General features: G+C 45.2%; 1 protein-coding gene across 6 annotated transcripts in view; it reads left to right on the top strand.

Moving 5' to 3' along the window:
• Positions 1 to 21,415, top strand: part of LOC115162646 (ena/VASP-like protein) — a 100,092-nt gene that overhangs the window by 59,309 nt on the left and 19,368 nt on the right. For all 6 annotated transcript variants that reach the window (XM_029714132.1, XM_029714131.1, XM_029714133.1 and 3 more), the window contains 7 exons: positions 10,002 to 10,078; positions 10,705 to 11,598; positions 11,929 to 12,200; positions 12,470 to 12,588; positions 12,834 to 12,861; positions 18,096 to 18,126; positions 18,248 to 18,308. In XM_029714132.1, coding sequence (XP_029569992.1) covers positions 10,002 to 10,078; positions 10,705 to 11,598; positions 11,929 to 12,200; positions 12,470 to 12,588; positions 12,834 to 12,861; positions 18,096 to 18,126; positions 18,248 to 18,308 — 1,482 coding nt within the window. The remainder of the gene's footprint in view (positions 1 to 10,001; positions 10,079 to 10,704; positions 11,599 to 11,928; positions 12,201 to 12,469; positions 12,589 to 12,833; positions 12,862 to 18,095; positions 18,127 to 18,247; positions 18,309 to 21,415) is intronic.

The following is a 21,415-nucleotide window of genomic DNA, read 5'->3' on the forward strand; positions in this document are numbered from 1 at the left end:
GCACCCACCAGAAGCCCAACGTAGTTTACCTTGGTCCTGCACCATTGCCCTTTCATGATGGCCAACTTAGCCCCTGCAGTCCCGAGTTGGGTGAGAACGTGGTCCATTTCATTGAGGTGATGTGACCAAGTCTCACTTCTCATGAGAACGTCGTCCACGTAAATTATCGTCCCCCTAGAGGCTGCGTCTGGCATCGCCTTGTGCAGGAAGATGTTGAACTCTGAGGGGGAGTTCGCATACCCGAATGGGCAACGATTGAACGTGAAGAGCTTGTTCGAGAAAGAGAAAGCCAACTTGTGTTGGTCACGCGGGTCGACTGTCATGGTCCAGAAACCATTTGCCACGTCGACGGTGGAGAAGTACTTGGCGTTTGCCACCTTTGGCAACTCTTGGTCGAGCTGTGTCATTGGCCAACGAGACAACGGAACCAGTTTGTTGAGTTGTCTATAGTCAATGGTAAGACGCCATTTACCCGTTGGTTTCAGAACGGGCCACACGGGAGCGCTGTACGTACTGTTACATTCCCTGATTATCCGTTTAGCTAATAAGGAATCGATAATCTCTTGTACTGCTGCGTATGCTGCGAGCGGGATTTTGTATTGTCTAACGAACGTAGGAGTTGCTCCGGGTGGCGTAGGAATACGCACCACATGGATACTCGTAACCCCACAATCCAGCGAGTCTGTCGACCAGATCTCACTGTGTTTGTTAAACAATTCTCTCAACTGATGGCGTTCAGTGTCATTGACAAGTGCATCAGCCTCCGACAGTAGTTGTATTACCTGTGCATGGAAACCAGGATATGGTTCGGCGAAGTTGTACAGGTCTTCATCGGGTGGTGACGGCATGTCACTTTTGGAAGAGTCATCGGTTGTTACCTCACAAGAGTGTACTTCGCATGCAGGAGGAGACGCAATATCATCCTCCGTGACGATGGAGTATATTAACTGGTTGCTGTCAGGATCGACATCCAGCCGGAATGCCGATGTGTCGTCCAGTGGCAATACAGGAGTTAGTGCTATTGCTTTTGACTGACAAGTAAACAGCGTACCTCCCTCGCCATCTAGGTCTAGGGAGGACGGAAGAGGCCCAATCACAGGAACAACTAGTTCAAAATCATGGAAGGCGTAATCGATCAATGTTCCTAGCTGAGTGTGCCGAGGAATGGAAATATCCGCTTGAGTCAGATTTTGTACCAGGAGGTAAGTGGATCTAGCGGTTAGTTCCAACAGTGGGTTGCCATTGATAGTTAGCCCCAAGTCGAATAGTTTTGGAGAGGGTTGGAAGAACGCAGTGGTGCCTTCCATCCGGTATCCGGGCGCCAGGTTCAGTCTTACAGAAACCTCTGTGGTTCTTGCCGGTATCAACATGGCGGACTCAGTTATCGTCTTGCAAGCTTCAGGAATAGTCTGCCCGGAAGCCATTCGCACCGGGTCGAAAGACAAGGCATGTTGGTTTGGCTGCGCCAAAGACCAAAGAACTTGGTGTATGGTATCAAGTTTAACACCCAATCTTACCAAAATGTCCGCTCCCACATAGACTGTATGTGGGAGGTCCGCGACAACCAGTAGGTAGTGGGATAATTCCTTGGTTCCAATGCGGATCGATAGCGCACACACCCCTATTGCGGTGAGTGTTGTCTGGGGAGTTGTTCCCAGTGGAAATCTAAACGTTTTCGGCACAAGGGGATGGCAGTTAGCCGTTTTCGAAATTTCGTTGAACATTTCCAAACTGATTGCTGATTTTTCTGACCAGGTGGCCAGCCTGGTATCCTCAGCCATAGTGCCGTTTAGGCACACGCCCCCTATCAGAGGAGGGCGGTAAGTGTCGGCTGGTGAATCACCCAAGCCGCACAAGAAAACCACATGTTCGGTTCCGAGTCGAACTCACATTGTCCTTTGCCACAAATGGCGGACTCATGGCCAAGTTCACAGGGTTTGCGTCAGATGCTGACGTCGGACCCTCGTCGTTGCACAATGTAAGGCAGGTAGCCTTGGAAGAATGCGGCGAAGTCAACGGAGTAGGCATAGGTATTTGTGACCAGATTTGATTGGTTTTCCAATCCATTAGTGGTACCAAACGGTCAATTAAATCACTCCCAATCAGCATTCGTTCGATTTCGATGCTAGTCACATACACGGGGTGTATCAGTGACACGCTTTCGAAGTTGAGTTTAAGTAGGAGACGTTTGGTTAGGGGCGAGGTAGCTTGAGTGAAACCTCGAAGATTCGTATCGCAATGTTCCGTTTTCAACCAACGTTTTGTTGGGTCCACTGCCCTTTTTAGTTCATCCAGCAAGGTTTCGGATATGAGGGAAATTGTTGAACCCGAATCTATCAGAGCGTGACAGGTCACACAGTCCTCCAGGACTGTTCTAAGGTATGGCCTGTTCGAGTTGGTTTTTCTCGTCATATCCCCAACAAAATGGAGTGGGTTGGGAGAACGGAGCGGTTTGTAATCTGCGTCGATTTCCAAGACAGATAAGTCACCTACGTGACCCAGTGGGTCCTCTATTGGAATGGTAGAGGAATCATCTGTTGCAAAGCTGCTTATCTCGTGCATCTCCACCTCCGTGTCCAAGTCTGTAGACAAAACCTGCGGGCTTGTGTCTAGAACGGGCGGTACCTGGACAGGGATTCGAGTGGGGGCGGGGGTAATGGAAATGTTTGCGTCCTCTTGAATTGCATGAATTTCGGCGGACTCGGTTTCCAACGATTTTACGCCTAGTCATGAGGATTTATCCTTGTCCTCTTTCTCAAATTTCTTACGATGCAGTACATCTTTTATCAGAGCTTCTATATCATTTCGGTTAGCGTTTAAATCATTGTTGAACACTTTGTTGCCCTTGTTACGCTTGTTACCCTTGTGTCCTGACCCTTTGTGAGAGTTAGGCGGAGGGGCATGTCGGCTAGGTTGATCTCTACGGGACCTGTTAGATTGGGGACGTTCATCGTAGCTATTGTTACGGCGGTGGTTGTCGGGGTGGTGGTTACTTGGTAGCCACCCCCTTTGATCGTCCTCTTTTACAGCATATGTCCCTGATGCAGCCCCTTCTATTTCGAGTGATGGTTCCCGCCTAAGCTCGAAAGTCGAGGTGTCCGGGCTCTTAGCCCGGCTTGCTTTTGACGCTTCAAAAGCGGTGCTTGCCAGCTCTCGGAGCGTCGAGATTGGCAACCCGACGTGGGCAGTAGGGCCCAAGTAGTTAATGAAGTTGGGAGACATGTTTGACAGAAAAAGTTGTTTGAACGGTAATAGGTCTTCCATTCCTGTTTCAGTGAGCATGCCAAAGTAAGCTGAACGAAGCCGGTGATAGTAGGCTTGTGGGTGTTCATTTCGAGCTTGTCTGATATTGTTAGCCAACGAACTATCGTGTTTGCGAGTCGCAGAAACACTGAATTCTATTTTCAAAACCGTGGCAAGTTTAGCATAGTCGTTTTGCACGTGTTGCTCTTGTAGACGGATGAACCTTGTCACGTGTCTGTTGGACGTTCGCTTCAAAAGATAGAGCCTGTCTGCATTCGTAGCGTTTGGGTAGCCATCCAAGGCGTCCTCTATGTCGGCTAAGAATGTCTCAGTGTCGTTTGGCTTTCCCGGAACGGGGTCGAAGAGGCGGAAGTTTTTGACGATTTTGTCAAGGCGATCCCCGCCAAGTGCGCGGGGAGCATCTGCACTCTCCCGTGGAGAATTGTCGGCCGAGAGGCCAAGAGGAAAAGTCAAGCTGTGGTTGTGTTGGCGAGGAGGCCCCAATTCACTGTGGGCCGAATGGCCAAGAGAAAGAGGCTGAAATCTCCTGTCATCTACATTCCCTCGTTCTCTTAGCTCCGGATGTGAGCTAGGTTGCTTGGTTTGGTTGTCCCGCGATAGCGCGTGACTGTTCTGGAGTTCCTCCAGATGATACCTAAGGGTGGTGTTATGCTGCATCGCAGAGTCCACCTGGGAGTTGAGGGTGTTTATTTTCGACACGTAGGTGTCGCCCTTTTTTCGCTCGGCCTCATACTTGTCTGTCATGGTTTGCAGGGAGAGGTCGCGAGTGTGGAGTGAGAGATCCAGTGATGCGATGTCCTCCTTTTGTTTAGAGGTCACATTTTCCAACTTTCTCACCTGGTCTTTCTCATCCTTCATTAAATCAGCGACTTCAATGAGTTCTGCTGTTTTGTCCTCCAACTTGGTCATTGTGTTCATTAACTGATCGTCTTTGGTCTGCAGCTTTTGGAATAGAGCATTATTGCTTTGAGTGGTTTCATTCACAACCGTTTGTAGGGCATCAATTTGCTCGCCCCATTTTCTAGCTAGCTCGTCCGATTCATCTAGTTTCGCGTGGACTTCATCGTATTTAGTTTTGGCTAAACCGAGTTGTTCTTTTAGAATACGGACTTGGTCAAGAGTCTGTTCGCGTTCTTTGTTATAAGTGTTAGACAGATCTTCCAATTTATCTGTTCTCACACACAGTTCCTCAGCTAGCAGTAGCTTATCTTTTTCGGCTTTCGATGCCAGCTCCCTGGTTCTCTCCACCTGTACCTTGAACTCCCCAGCTTCCTGCTCGTGCCTCTGCTGGGCACTGAGGTACTGGTGCACTGTCCATCTCTGCTGGTGGGCATAGTTGAGGGCTAAACTGGAGAGAACCTTCACAAGGCCTCCGCCTGATGGTCTATTTTGAAGAGCGTCTGTCGCAATGTCTGCATTTTTCTCGCTTATGGCATTGAAATCTAACATTTTCAGCCCCTCGGCATAGTTAGGATTTGCATCGTTGCTGAGGTCCGCGATCAATCTTTCCGTGGGTGAAGGTCCACTGATTAGAGGGGAAATGGGTGGAAACCCATCTGAGGGATTGCTCATTATTATGATTGTCAGTTATTTCAATTTACGTAATGTTTGGGGTTTTTAGTTGGAGGCTGCAAACACGATTTAACTCAGTTTGTAAACGTCAGTGAATCATCAAGACTGGGTCAGTAATGTGAGTTGGTTATTACTGACCTTGCCAAAACAGGTTTAATTGATTAAATCGATTTTAATGATAAATCTAACCTGTATCGGCTATTTGGGAATTTTAATTTTAATTCACCTGAAAGAGTTGCTATCTCTAAGTTAACATTGAAAAGTTTATCTATGTCTCATGGGTTAGTACACATTAGTTTGCGTATTATTCCAATAACCAACCTGGACGGTAGTGTAGCAATTTAATGTATATTAAATTGAACGAGACAATGATATCCAATCAGTTGAGACTGGTTAGATATCGTACAGCATAACCTGAATTATTTCAAAATAATTACTGGTGATTCTTCACCACCGGAGGTCACTGTTAACACAAGCTAAAATCGACAGGGTACCAGTGAAAATAGAATTTTACAAAACTGTTAAAAAGTCTACCTAAACACCATTAAGCTGGTAAAACAGCTTTAATCTATTAATCAATTTGAATGATTAGTCAACCCCGTATAGGCTAAAGGAATTAGCTTTAATTAACCTGAAGTAATTGCTATATCTAAGTTAACATTGAAAAGTTTAACTATGTCTCATTGGTTAGAACACATTAGTTTGCGTATTATTCCAATAACCAACCTGGACGGTAGTGTAGCAATTTAATGTATATTAAATTGAACGAGACAATGATATCCAATCAGTTGAGACCGGTTAGATATCGTACAGCATAACCTGAATTATTTAAAAATAATTACTGGTGATTCTTCACCACCGGAGGTCACTGTTAACACAAGCTAAAATCGACAGGGTATCAGTGAAAATAGAATTTTACAAAACTGTTAAAAAGTCTACCTAAACACCATTAAGCTGGTAAAACAGCTTTAATCTATTAATCAATTTGAATGATTAGTCAACCCCGTATAGGCTAAAGGAATTAGCTTTAATTAACCTGAAATAGTTGCTATATCTAAGTTAACGTGGAACAGTTTAACCATGTCTCATTGGTTATGGCACATTCGTGTGTGTATTATTCCCATAACCAACCTGGAGAGGTAGTGTATCAATTTAATGTATGTATAAAATTGAACAAGACAATGATATCTAATCAGTTAAGACTGGTTTGATATCCTACAGCGTAACCTGACTTATTTCACGAAAAATGACTGGCGATTCTTCGCCAGAGGTTACGGATAGCCCAAGCTGAGGTCACACAGGATTCCCGTCTAACGCGGGAATTCACTATGAACAAAGAGGAAAACAAAAATGGCGGCTCCCCTTTGTTAGCTTAGCATCTGGCGCAAGGCTCAGCTTTCCTTGCGCGGGGTTTCCCCCTCGCCGCACAAGGGATGTTCCCTCCAACAAGGGAACGGGTTTACTTGGTGACGTCTCACGTTCAACCCTTAACCTCTCCCCGTTACCCAACGCGAGAGGTAGAGAGATAATAACTTCGCTTCGGTCAAACTAATATATCTACTCTAATTTCCGTAATGGCTGGCTCATATGTCCTCTGCTCTAGGAATTACTTATGACCGAGTCAGATCACTCCTGAAAGCGATCGACAGAAATAACACTACGTTAGGCCCAACTAGTATTATTTCTCAGAATGCCTGCATCGGCTGGTACATATGCCCTAGCTCGTAGCATTCAGTAGACCCCCTTCACACTGGCTTTGGTCAGATATACAACAGGGGTCGTTCTCTCCCGACCAGTATCTGGGTCAAATGGAACGACACACACACACTTCTCTCCCGCACTAGTCCTGCCTATAGCTATTAATGGAATGTATATATATTGCTACACAATTGATATGGAATAACACAACAGTGCGGCCTAGTCCTATCTTAGATTCCTCACAGGGGGCACCATATGTCGTGACGTTGTATTAGTTAATGTGACGACTGTTGCTCATCGAATGATTAACGGTTTATAATTACGTGATTAAATGAATTAAGCAATGAATCAAGCAATTATTAACTCATTAACCTGGGGCACCATGGGAACATTGTTTTGATTGAGTTTCTATTTCCCAAATTAACTCAAAGGATATCAGAATATCGATTACAACAGTCGCTAAATTAATCAATTTCCTCTACAGTCTCATAATCTGAAAGTCGTATAATCCGGGAATCTGCACGGACCCGGGCTTTACCACTGAATTTACCACACCAATCTTAGTTGATTATTTATTTACTAGCAAGCTAAAATGATGATAAAAATGCACATACACACAACACAGTCTAGCTATCGATTAGGACTTAGTATAACGGGCCAACACACTATGGCGCTTGTTACCCAAAATGGTGATTTTAAAGAGAGAGAAATAAAGGAAGTACACGAGAGAAATATACATTTGGGTTCATTTGTCAGCCATGCTTATTTAAAATTAGCCTTGCCCCGAACTGCCGCTCTTATGGGTCAGAATATAATGGTGTAATTACGTGTTGGAGTTCTCAGGTGGGAAGCTCCGCGTGGGTCGTTTAGGCTTCTAAATGACGCAGTTCTCCGGCGCAACTCTCTGGTTGTCCTCACGATGTCAGTGTCCTTCTTGGCTAAGTGGTCTGATCCTCACCCTTGATCGGAAAGGGGTCTTCTGAGGACAGACAGCTCTGTAGCTCAGAGCTCACAGCTTCGGCTCGAATGGTGTCGATACCACGATTCAATGGAGAGTGGAGGCTGGGTGGTTCGGCTTGAATTCACCCGCTTAGACACAGCTACTCGTCCGTAGCTCGTGTAGAAAAATATTTCTTTGTCTTCAACCTTGTGTTTCGTTTTGGGGTTCGTCGACTTTGTTAGACCTTGGCTGCAGCTTGGGGTCAATAGTCTTCTATGTTAATTCTTCACTCTCCTGTCTTATACCCTCGGGTCAGAAGTGGGTGTAACAGCCTTTAGGGCGATTCTCTGGGCGGACCAAGTAAAGGGGGGCAAGGCTTAGATTTGGCTAAAAATCCGATTTTAGACACTAACTTCACATTTCATCTTTATCAAAACATTCTGTTTGATTTGGATATTTTCCAAACAGCGTACAATGTATAAACATCAGGCATATACTGGGAAAACTCTTAAAGGTACAATGTTTTCATAATAACGTCATCTCTTAACCTTTAAAAACAAATACAAAAGTTACATACATTTTAATATTCCACTTTTCGTCATAACCACCATTGTGGCTGACGGAAACCATTGTTCCAAAGTCCCTTTATTGCATGTTTAAGGTTCTGAGGCCAGTTCTCCATTGTTAGGACAAAGGAATTTCTCTGTATTATGGGCATGAGGTGTCATAAAACCCCCACATCTTCAGACCCCTAGATCTCTCCTCCTCTGTTGGGGGTTTGGGAGATAATCTGTAGGGTGGTGGTCTCCTGTACCCTGACCTGATCAGGACAGTCATGACACTTGGTAAAGATTGCCACTCCACCACTTTTGGAAGATCTTTCTTGCCCAAAAAGGTTATAACCTGAAAGGTTAACATCAGTGTTCAAAACACTCTTTCTTAACCATGTCTCAGTAATGACCTACACATCAGGATTGGAGCTGTGAATCCACACTTTCAATTGATACATTTCAGGTAATAAGCGTCTAGTGTTAACGTGCAGAAAACCCAGGCTTTTACGAGAGCAGAAATCAGTGAAGCAGATTTCAGAGCACAAATCAGAATTGGGGCTAGCAACAGTAGATGGGCCAGGGTGTACATGCACATTTCCATATACAATCAGCAGTAATACAATCAGGGCATGGCAGAGGACAGGGAGAGCTCTGCAGTGTTGATTTATAACATTTCAATGTGCATTAGATGGCAACAAGATCATATTGTACAGCAATTTCATCAGGTAACATGATCACAAAGCCGACAAGAGGTGGTTAGAATAGGATGGGAGTCCAAGAGTCTGTGTAAACAATAGAGAGTCAGAGTCCCGAGTGTGGGAATAAACAAACTGTCCCCCGGTTGGGTAAACAAGCAAGTTCATAGTCAACAAAGAACACAGGAGTCATAAGGCAAATAGCATAGAGTACAAGCGGAAAATATAACAACTTGGGGCTAGCCATTGCAAGTTCAGTCACTCGCCTCAACAGTGCATGTGTGCTGGAGGCGAACTAAAGCTCGGGAGAGAGGGGGGAGTGTGGCGAGGGTACCTATACCAGACAGGGGGAGACAGGCCAGGGCAGATGGTGAACAGATCGCCAGGTGGAATCCAAGCAGCAGTGCAGCAGGCACCGGGAGTAGGTGTGACACCCACTTAGGAGAAGTTTTTTTCGGGAGGCAGATTCCTTGTAGAAAATCCCAGCTAGCTAGCTAACGTAGCTCACAAGCCTCTGTCCGTCTTTTCCACGTGGAAAAGAAGATCGTTAGCTAGCTATATCTTTTCAGTATCGGCGAATGATCCTTTACAACGTCCAAACAAAGTTGTCCTGTGGCTGTTGTATTTTGGGGATTCTGAGGAGGATATCTTCTCTGCACAGATGGAGGGGCTTCAAAGGCCTCTGCATTTAGGTTGGGAAGGGGCTGTGAAACTCTCCTGCCATTGTTAGGCTTAAGAGTTTTCACACCTCTTTCTTCACACTTAAGTGCTAATTTCAGTCAGGTTCTTTCCTAGCAGCTTGGTAGCCTTATTTATTAAGCTTTATATAACAAAATTACCAAGAGGTTATTGTCTTTTACTTTTTGGCTTCAGAAAGTACCTTCAGACTGAACATTACTCACTCAATTTTGTGTTTGATGGTATTTCCAGGTTCCGCTGTGTTTCTTCTGTTGGTTTTGGCTTGCTTTTTTCTTGATAGTCCTTGGTAGTAATAGTCCATTCAGGTAATTTTGTCCAAAATCAAGGTTTTAGGTATGGAATTGTGAATTGGAACTAAGGTTTTGATGTTGAGGTTAGTATCCTGTATAAGTCCTTGCAAAAAAATGCACGTTTATCTACATTTATCCAACTCTAATTTTATATTTTTGCAGAAGAACTCAGGAGCCCATGCTCTGTGTCTATTCACTCTCTCTCTGAAACAATGTATTCGTGGGCCCAGATTGAAAGTCTGGAAATAGGGAGAGGCTAAAACTTGTGTTTGTGTCCTCTGTGTATCTGCAGGCAAATGATGGAGCAGCATCAGATGCAGATGCAGGGAGTGGCCCACAAAGAGAGGGAACGACGGACGTCTGGCTCAGGTAAGGCCTGCAGACAAACATACTTACTGTGGACAAACACTACCATGTTAGACAAGGGTCTGTCAACACACAAGCCACAATACATTTTACACAAGTCAGATAACATCTTAAGATGTTATTCTCTCCATGGGAATAGCATGACAATCATGGTAACCAAACACAGCCTAGTGTAGCAGCGCATATGGGTCGTATTCATTAGGCACCAATGGTGAGAAAACAGACTGAAACAGGGAGGGACTACCTGAATATGTCCAATAAGATATGCTCATTATCGTATTCCGTTGCAAAATGTTGTGCTACAGTGTACCCTAATGAATACGACCATGGATAGAGAGCTACCTCGGACACATCTGTGCTTGTGTTGAACCCCCCCCCCCCCCCCTCTTTATTTACTCATGCTTATCCATGCACAAACAGGAGCCACACTCATTCTGCCAGTGTGCTATCGGCAGCTGCGTGGCAATGCGACTTCCTGCTTTCCTGAGAGTTCGCATTTTGCTTATTTTTCTTATGTAATTGTTTGTCTTTGTTTCTTTTTTATTTCTTCATCTTTGCTTTGTTTCTCATTATACTCTCTTTTACATCCTTTGTTTTCTACCCCACCCTCCTCCGTCTGTGTGTTATAGTTGCTTCCACCCTCCAATATAAGGTGTCCTCCCCTCCCTCTCACCCGTCAAACACCCCTCCTGAGTACAGACACTACCGGGCCGCCACATTGCCGCCTTCCTACGCCCGAGTGGCCTCCAACTCCTCCCCTTCCTCCTCCTCCTCCTCCTCCTCCCAGGAAAGAGAGGTGCTGGGCGGACGGGCTGGCGACAACTCCGCCCAGCTCTCCCAGCTCTCCACCTCCCTGGCCTCGGCCTTCTCACCCGTGCAGCCAGGGGTGCCCATGGCCCCGACCCGGCAGGTGCGCCAGATCCCCCTCTCTCCCCCCACTGCTCGGGCCCTCCACCACACCCAGTCACTCCACCAGGGCCATGCCCTGCAGGACCCTGTGCTGCCCCCCAAACATGGCACCTGGTCAGCCTCCCACACCCACATGTATGGTCCCATGCCCTCCACGCCCCCCTTGGTGGGCATGATGCCTGTGCACATGCCTCCTGTGCCCCAGCATGTCGTCCCCGTGGCCCACCCTCTGCCGCCCCTCCACAGCCGCGTCAAGACCCACCCCCTGGACCAGCCTGACCAACCCCACATCCCGTCCCACCTCCCCCACGCCAACGGCCAATCAGAGGACTATTATAACCTTGCTCAGCAGCAACAGCAGCAGCTAGGTTACGGCGAGGCTACGTCCTTACCCCCTCTGATTGGTCAGTCTGCCCAGGGCCCCGTCCCTGTCTCTGCCCACCAGCCCCAGTACCCCTCCTCCTTTCACCCCCAGCAGCAGATGTACCAGGCCACGCCCCCACCACCACCAGCACCCCAATTCTCTCCCCCCTCATACACCACAGCCCAATCAGAGGGGGGCTCGCCCAAGCAGACAACCTCTCCTGTCACTCAGGCTGCCACGGCCAGCTGCAGTAAGTATAAGCATAGCTCAATGAGCAAGGCACTTGGACAACTGGTGTGTGACCTATGTGTGTGTGTCGGGGGACTCCACTCCACACACCTCGCACAACATGCATTTGGCGTATGTGGATGGAAGCATATACCTATTATGAATACTATAACAGTCCCCATAGAAAATTCAGCCATCTGTTACTGTACTTTTGCATTTTGATTAACTTTAAATTAAATTCTTCTTATCTGAGACTGTTAATCTAATCAGTTCCAATCAGTGCTCGCCAGCAGTGTTAGCCAATGAGGAATCCGATGTCACCTGATGTGAACCTATGCTGTTTCTCTCCCAGGTCCGGTTTCTCTTCCCGCATTGCTGGCTTTGGCCCCACCAGTGGCCCCACCTATAACTATGCCCCCCCCTGCCCCTATGGCACCCATGGCCCCCCCTCCTCCACCGGGCCCCCCGCCTCCGGCCACGGTGCCACCGCCCATGCCCCCTCCACTGCCGGTTGGTGGAGGGCCCGGGGGGCCACCGGTAGGGGAGGCAGGGAATGAGCTGGCGCAGCCACTCTCAGGACTGGCGGCTGCCCTCGCTGGAGCCAAACTCCGTAAAGTTGCAAGGGTTAGTATCTCAGCTTAGACTTGGATCATGGTCAGTAAGAAGAAAACGTTTTGAAACAAGGAGGTACTACCTAAACATGTCCAATAAGAAACTTAATTTTTTTCTTTCTTTGCAATACATTTGAAAATGTTTTGCTACGGTGTGACCCACTGAACAAGACCATTCATATCTGTGAAAATTGCTTGGACATTCAAACCATATACACATTACCTGTTGGTTGGCTTCTATAAGATGGAACTCGTATGGTGACCAATGTTGTGTCTCCTCAGGATGAGAACAGTCCACCAGGAACAGGTGGAGCCAAGAACGATGCCAACCGCTCGAGTGGAGGTAGTGGTGCTGGAGGGGAGGGGCTGATGCAGGAAATGAACGCCCTTCTAGCACGCAGGTGAGAGGAAAACAACAGTGTGAAAGAAATATTTATTTAATCGAATTGAAATACATGTAATTGAAAATCCCTATCCCAACTAAAGCACATCAAAAGACCACATTTTTTAAATGAACATTCTGGAGTTCAAAAATGTATTCCTTGATGCGATTGTAAGTAAGTAGGCTACTAGCCTGTGAAATAACACAAAATGACTGGAGTTGTCTTTTTCATTATCTAAATGCCTGAATTTGCTTTTCCTGCAGACGGAAAGCCTCAGAGAGACCTGAAGAGGTAATGCAGTTTATCTTCTTTTAAAATATCAAGTATTAGTTTCCCAGGGTGGGTATATCCAGCAACAATAATTGCATTCAAGCAATCTAAAGAGACTTGTGCACACACTTACTCATACACTGAGTGTACAAAACAATAGGAACACCTTCCTAATATTGATTTGCACACCCTTTTGCCCTCAGAACAACCTTAATTCGTCGGGGCATGGACTCTACAAGGTGTCGAAAGCGTTCCGCAGGGATGCTGGCCCATGTTGACTCCAATGCCTCCCACAGTTGTGTCAAGTTGGCTGGATGTCCTTTGAATGGTGGACCATTCTTGACGCACATGGGAAACTGTTAGGCGTGAAAAACCTAGCAGTGTTACAGTTCTTTACACACTCAAACCGGTGCGCCTGGCACCTACTACCATACACCGCTCAAAGGCACTTAAATATTTTGTCTTGCCCATTCACCCTCTGAAAAGCACACATACACAACCCATGTCTCAATTGTCTCAAGGCTTAAAAATCCTTCTTTAACCTGTCGCCTCCCCTTCATCTAAACTGATCAAAGTGGATTTAACAGGTGACATCAAAAAGGGATCATAGCTTTCACATGGTCCCTCTGTCATAAAAAGAGAAGTTGTTCCTAATGTTTTGTACATTCAGTATAAAAAAAAATAATATATATATATATATATATACACACACAGTACCAGTCAAAAGTTTGGACACATGTACTCATTCAACTGTTTTTCTTTATTTTTACTATTTTCTACATTGTAGCATAATAGTGAAGACATCAAAACTATGAAATAGCACATATGGAATCATGTAGTAACCAAAAGAACTAATCAAAATATATTTGATATTTTAGATTCTTCAAAATAGCCACCCTTCGCCTCGATGCCAGATTTGCACTCTCTTGGCATTCTCTCAACCAACCTGGAATGCATTTCAATTAACAGGTGTGCCTTGTTAAAAGTGAATTTGTGGAATTGTTTTCCTTAATGCGTTTGAGCTAATCAGTTGAGTTGTGACAAGGTAGGGGTGGTATACAGAAGATAGCCCTATTTGGTAAAGTACCAAGTCCATATTATGTCAAGAACAGCTCAAATAAGCAAAGAAAACGACAGTCTCATCTTTACTTTAAGACATGAAGGTCAGTCAATCCGGAACATTTCAAGAACTTTCAAAGGTTCTTCAAGTGCAGTCGCGAAAACCATCAAGCACTATGATAAAACTGGCTCTCATGAGGATCCGAACAGGAAAGGAAGACCCAGAGTCACCTCTGCTGCAGAGGATAAGTTAATTAGAGTTAACTGCACCTCAGATTACAGACCAATTAAATGCGTCACAGAGTTCAAGTAATAGACACATCTCAACATCAACTGTTCAGATGAGAATGTGTGAATCAGGCCTTCATGGTCGAATTGCTGCAAATAAATCACTACTAAAGGACACCAATAAGAATAAGTTGGGCCAAGAAACACGAGCAATGGACATTAGACCGTTGAAAATCTGTCCTTTGGACAGATGAGTCCAAATGTAAAAATGTTGTGAGACAGAATAGATGAAAGGATGATCTCTGCATATGTGCTTCCCACCGTGAAGCATTGAGGAAGAGGTGTGATTGTGTGGGGGTGGATGGAGAGGATGGCTGCAGTTTCATTGGCTCTTAACCAAACGTGCTATTTTGTTTGTTTTTCCGCATTGTTTGTAACTTATTTTGTACAGTTGAAGTTGGAAGTTTACATACACGTTAGCCAAATACATTTAAACTCAGTTTTTCACAATTCCTGACATTTAATCCAAGAAAAAATTGTCCCTGTCTTTGGTCAGTTAGGATCACCACTTTATTTTAAGAATGTGAAATGTCAGAATAATAGTAGAGAGAATGATTTATTTCAGCTTTTATTTCTTTCATCACATTCCCAGTGGGTCAGAAGTTTACATACACTCAATTAGTATTTGGTAGCATTACCTTTAAATTGTTTAACTTGGGTCAAACGTTTCGGGTAGCCTTCCACAAGCTTCCCACAATAAGTTGGGTGAATTTTGGCCCATTCCTCCTGACAGAGCTGGTGTAACTGAGTCAGGTTTGTAGGCCTCCTTGCTCGCACACGCTTTTTCAGTTCTGCCCACAAATTTTCTATGGGATTGAGGTCAGGGCTTTGTGATGGCCACTCCAATACCTTGACTTTGTTGTCCTTAAGCCATTTTGCCACAGCTTTGGAAGTATGCTTGGGGTCATTGTCCATTTGCAAGACCCATTTGCGACCAAGCTTGAACTTTTTGACTGATGTCTTGAGATGTTGCTTCAATATATCCACATAATTTTCCGTCCTCCTGATGCCATCTATTTTGTGAAGTGCACCAGTCCCTCCTGCAGCAAAGCACCCCCACAACATGATGCTGCCACCTCCGTGCTTCACAGTTGGGATGGTGTTCTTCGGCATGCAAGCCTCCCCCTTTTTCCTCCAAACATAATGATGGTCATTATGGCCAAACAGTTCTATTTGTGTTTCATCAGACCAGAGGACATTTCTCCAAAAAGTACGATCTTTGTCCCCATGTGCCGTTGCAAACCGTAGTCTGGCTTTTTTATGGCGGTTTTGGAGCAGTGAATTCTTCCTTGCTAAGCGGCCTTTCGGGTTATGTTGATATAGGACTCGTTTTACTATGGATATAGATACTTTTGTACCTGTTTCCTCCAGCATCTTCACATGGTCCTTTGCTGTTGTTCTGGGATTGATTTGCACTTTTCGCACCAAAGTACGTTCATCTCTAGTAGACAGAATGCGTCTCCTTCCTGAGCAGTATGACAGCTGCGTTGCCTATGGTGTTTATAATTGCGTACTATTGTTTGTACAGATGAACGTGGTACCTTCAGGCGTTTGGAAATTGCTCCCAAGGATGAACCAGACTTGTGGAGGTCTACAATTTTTTCTGAGGTCTTGGCTTTCTTTTGATTTTCCCATGATGTCAAGCGAAGAGGCACTGAGTTTGAAGGTAGGCCTTGAAATACATCCACAGTCAACACTAAGTTGACTGTGCCTTTAAACAGCTTGGAAAATTCCAGAAAATGATGCCATGGCATTAGAAGCTTCTGATAGGCTAATTGACATCATTTGACATAATTTCAGTAAATTGGAGGTGACATCATTTGAGTAAATTACTCAAAGGATGTCAGGCTAATTGACATCATTTATCAGAAGCTTCTAATGCCATGGCATCATTCCAAGCTGTTTAAAGGCACAGTCAACTTAGTGTATGTAAACTTCCGACTTCAACTGTACATAATGTTGCTGCTACCGTCTCGTATGACCTCAATAATCTTCTGGACATCAGAATAGCGATTACTCACCTTGAATTGGATGAAGAATTTTTCTTTAATGAGTCGGACGAGAGGGATTTACTCCAGACACCCAAACAGGCCCTCATCCTTATCATTTGCAGGAGAAAGAGATGGAAGAGGTATCGCCATCGGTCCTATTGGCCAACGTACCATCGCTGGATAATAAATTGGAAGAACATAATGCACATATCCTACCAACGGGACATTAAAAACTGTAATATCTTATGTTTCACCAAGTCGTGGCTGATCGACGACATTGACAACATACAGCTGGTGGGTTATACACTCTATCGGCAGGATAGAACAGCAGCCTCTGGTAAGACAAGGGGTGGTGGTCTATGTATATTTTTAAACAAGTGCACAATATATACGGAAGTCTTGAGGTTTTGCTCGCCTGAGGTAGAGTGTCTCATGATAAGCTGTAGACCACACCTAGAGAGTTTTCATCTGTATTTGTCATAGCTGTCTACATACCACCACAGACCGATGCTGGCACTAAGACCGCACTCAATGAGCTCTATACCGCCATAAGCAAACAGGAAAACGCTCCTCCAGAGGCGGCGCTCCTAGTAGCCGGGGACTTTAATGCTGGGGAACTTAAATCCGTTTTACCTCATTTCTACCAACATGTTAAATGTGCAACCAGAGGGAAAAAAACTCTAGACCACCTTTACTCCACACACAGAGACGCGTACAAAGCTCTCTGTCGCCCTCCATTTGGCAAATCTGACCATAATTCTATCCTCCTGAAAGCTGCTTACAAGCAAAAATTAAAGCAGGAAGCACCAGTGACTCGGTCAATAATAAAAGTGGTCAGATGAAGCAGATGCTAAGCTACAGGACTGTTTTGCTAGCACAGACTAGAATATGTTCCGGGATTTTTCCGATGGCATTGAGGAGTACACCACATCAGTCACTGGCTTCATCAATTAGTGCATCGATGACGTCGTCCCCACAGTGACTGTATGTACATACCCCAACCAGAAGCCATGGATTACAGGCAACATTCGCACTGAGCTAAAGGGAGCAGGACTCTAACCCGGAAGCTTCTAAGAAATCACACTATGCCCTCCAATGAACCATCAAACAGGCAAAGGGTCAATACAGGACTAAGATCGAATCGTACTACACCGGCTCCGACGCTCGTCGGATGTGGCAGGGCTTGCAAACTATTACAAACTACAAAGGGAAGCACAGCTGAGAGCTGTCCAGTGACACACATCCAGGCTGTTTAAGAGCTATTTGACCAAGAAGGTGAGTGATGAAGTGCTGCATCAGATGACCTGGCCTCCACAATCACCTGACCTCAACCGAATTGAGATGGTTTGGGATGAGTTGGACTGCAGTGTGAAGGAAAAGCAGCCAACAAGTGCTCAGTATATGTGGGAAGTCCTTCAAGACTTCCCACATTTTCAATGACAGCCTAGGAACAGTGGGTTAACTTCCTTGTTCAGGGGCAGAAGAACATATTCTTTACCTCGTCATCTCAGGGATTTGATCTTGCAACCTTTCGGTTACTAGTCCAACACTCTAACCACTAGGTTACCTGCCGCCCCAAATGACGATACTAACAATACTAGAATGCCAAGAATTTGCGAAGCTGTCATCAAGGCAAAGCTTGGCTACTTTGAAGACTAAAATCTAAAATATATTTGTATTTGTTTAACACCTTTTTGGTTAGTACATAATGCCATATGTGTTATTTCATAGTTTTGATGTCTTCACTATTATTCTACAATGTAGAAAATGGTAAAAAAAAATAAAGACAAACCCTTGAATGAGTTGGTGTCCAAACTTTTGACTGATGCGTGCGTGCGTGCGCGTGTGTGTGTGTATATATATATATATATATCTCCACACACACACACAATCATCCATTTTCATTTTCCATTATAGGAGGATCCCAAGCCAGGGCAGAACTCTACAGGTATACACACTCTTGCCTCCACATTTTTCTGAGTCTAACCATTATATGTTTTATTGGCTGTATAGAGCGATGTTGCTTTTTAAAGTGAGTCTCTTCTAATTGTGATCGTCTCTCCTTCTAGGTGCTGGGAAGAATCCATGGGACCGAGCAAACTCTGTAGACAAGTCTTCACTGGTATTAAGGTTAGTATCGTCATCTGTTTGATAGGGGCTCCCAAACCTTTTAAAAGATCTAGTGGCACAATGACAAGGGATACAGTGCCTAGTGAAAGTCTACACACCCCTTGCACCCCTTCACATGTTAGTGCCTTAACATGTTAACTAAAAATGGATTTAATTAGATTTTTTTCCTACAGATCTACACAATCTACTTCACATTTTCAAAATGAAAGAAAGTAATACAAAATGTAAAAAAAAAAGATGTCTTGATTGCAGATGTCTTCACAACCCAGAGCTGATACTTGATGGAAGAACCTTTGTCAGACATTACAGCTGAGAATCATTTGGAATAAGATTCTACCAGCATTGCACAACATACAGTGCTTTCAGAAAGTATTCATACCCCTCGACTTATTCCACATTTTGTTGTTACAGCCTGAATTCAAAATGGATTAAAAAAACACAATACCCCATAATAACTAAGTAAAAAGATGTTGGTAATACATGGAAATGTATAGAAAATTAAATAGAAAAATGCATAATTTACATAAGTATTCCCACCCCTGAGTCAATACATGTTAGAATCACCTTTTGAGAGGCGCATGCGTGTACCGATAGGACAGTAGGTCTGTTTTGTACTGTCAACTGTGATTATATGAAGAAGCCAGACAATATAGTTTAAATTAAGCCTCTAAAGTCGATACATCAAGCAACCGTGAGAGAGTGAGTGGTCAGTTATATACAACAGCGAACCAATCTGTGGGTAAAGCAACCCACTCGAACCCAACAAGCCATGGCTTCCCTTAGAGGAAAATACAAAGAACACCTTGGAGATGAAAATAACGACCAGCTAAAGGATATCCAGGAAAACATCAAAACAAACTAACTGTTACAATCACGAAAGGAAAGTAGAGTCTATCGTGTCAGATATGCATATACAGGGCGGATGCTTGGACAAACAGGACAACAAAATTGGCCTTCTTGAAACAAAGTAGCAAATTTTAGAAGAGGAACTGGACCAGCAAGAAAACAGAATGAGTGACATAACTCACCAACTGATTGCAGCAATACTGCAACAATGGAAGAGGCAAGTGGAAGGGGAAGAAGGTAAGGAACTTGTCTGTTGACCCTACATTAAAGACCAAATTGGTTAAAGAAAATTGTGATAAATAAAATAAGTATACCAGTTTCATTTAAGGACCAATAAATTGACAGCTGCGCTATACAGGTTGCAAAATAGTTGGGAAGAGATTTTTGATGTGCCGATTCCATGGCACATGGTTTATGTATGAACTTATACACAAAACGTAGAGTTTTTACATTTACATTTACGTCATTTAGCAGACGCTCTTATCCAGAGCGACTTACAAATTGGTGCATTCACCTTATGATATCCAGTGGAACAACCACTTTACAATAGTACATCTTTTTTTGGGGGGGGGGTGGTTAGAAGGATTACTATATACTATCCCAGGTATTCCTTAAAGAGGTGGGGTTTCAGGTGTCTACGGAAGGTGGTGATTGACTCCGCTGTCCTGGCGTCGTGAGGGAGCTTGTTCCACCATTGGGGTGCCAGAGCAGCGAACAGTTTTGACTGGGCTGAGCGGGAACTGTGCTTCCGCAGTGGTAGGGGGGCCAGCAGGCCAGAGGTGGATGAACGCAGTGCCCTTGTTTGGGTGTAGGGCCTGATCAGAGCCTGAAGGTATGGAGGTGCCATTCCCCTCACAGCTCCGTAGGCAAGCACCATGGTCTTGTAGCAGATGCAAGCTTCAACTGGAAGCCAGTGGAGTGTGCGGAGGAGCGGGGTGACGTGAGAGAACTTGGGAAGGTTGAACACCAGACGGGATGCGGCGTTCTGGATGAGTTGTAGGGGTTTAGTAGCACAGGCAGGGAGCACCGCCAACAGGGAGATGCAGTAATCCAGACGGGAGATGACAAGTGCCTGGATTAGGACCTGCACCACTTCCTGTGTAAGGCAGGGTTGTACTCTGCGAATGTTGTATAGCATGAACCTACAGGATCGGGTCACCGCCTTGATGTTAGCGGAGAATGACAGGGTGTTGTCCAGGGTCACGCCGAGGCTCTTAGCACTCTGGGAGGAGGACACAATGGAGTTGTCCACCGTGATGGCGAGATCATGGAAAGGGCAGTCCTTCCCCGGGAGGAAGAGCAGCTCCGTCTTGTCGAGGTTCAGCTTGAGGTGGTGACCCGTCATCCACACTGATATGTCTGCCAGACATGCAGAGATGCGATTCGCCACCTGGTTATCAGAAGGGGGAAAGGAGAAGATTAATTGTGTGTCGTCTGAATAGCAATGATAGGAGAGACCATGTGAGGATATGACAGAGCCAAGTGACTTGGTGTATAGCGAGAATAGGAGAGGGCCTAGAACTGAGCCCTGGGGGACACCAGTGGTGAGAGCACGTGGTGCGGAGACGGATTCTCGCCACGCCACCTGGTAGGAGCGACCTGTCAGGTAGGACGCAATCCAAGAGTGAGCCGCGCCAGAGATACCCAACTCGGAGAGGCTGGAGAGGATGATCTGATGGTTCACAGTATCAAAGGCAGCAGATATGTCTAGAAGGATGAGAGGAGAGAGAGTTAGCTTTAGCAGTGCGGAGAGCCTCCGTGACACAGAGAAGAGCAGTCTCAGTTGAATGACCAGCCTTGAAACCTGACTGATTTGGATCGAGAAGGTCTTTCTGAGAGAGATAGCAGGAGAGCTGGCCAAGGACGGCACGTTCAAGAGTTTTGGAGAGAAAAGAAAGAAGGGATACTGGTCTGTAGTTGTTGACATCGGAGGGATCGAGTGTTAGTTTTTTGAGAAGAGGTGCAACTCTCGCTCTCTTGAAGACGGAAGGGATGTAGCCAGCGGTCAAGGATGAGTTGATGAGCGAGGTGAGGTAAGGGAGAAGATCTCCGGAAATGGTCTGGAGAAGAGAGGAGGGGATAGGGTCAAGCGGGCAGGTTGTTGGGCGGCCGGCCATCACAAGATGCAAGATTTAATATGGAGAGAGAGGGGAGAAAGAGGTCAAAGCATAGGGTAGGGCAATGTGAGCAGGACCAGCGGTGTCGTTTGACTTAACAAATGAGGATCGGATGTTGTCGACCTTCTTTTCAAAATGGTTGAC

The sequence above is a fragment of the Salmo trutta genome, chromosome 25 (genome assembly GCF_901001165.1).
Source record: "Salmo trutta chromosome 25, fSalTru1.1, whole genome shotgun sequence".
In the NCBI taxonomy this organism is placed as follows: domain Eukaryota; kingdom Metazoa; phylum Chordata; class Actinopteri; order Salmoniformes; family Salmonidae; genus Salmo; species Salmo trutta.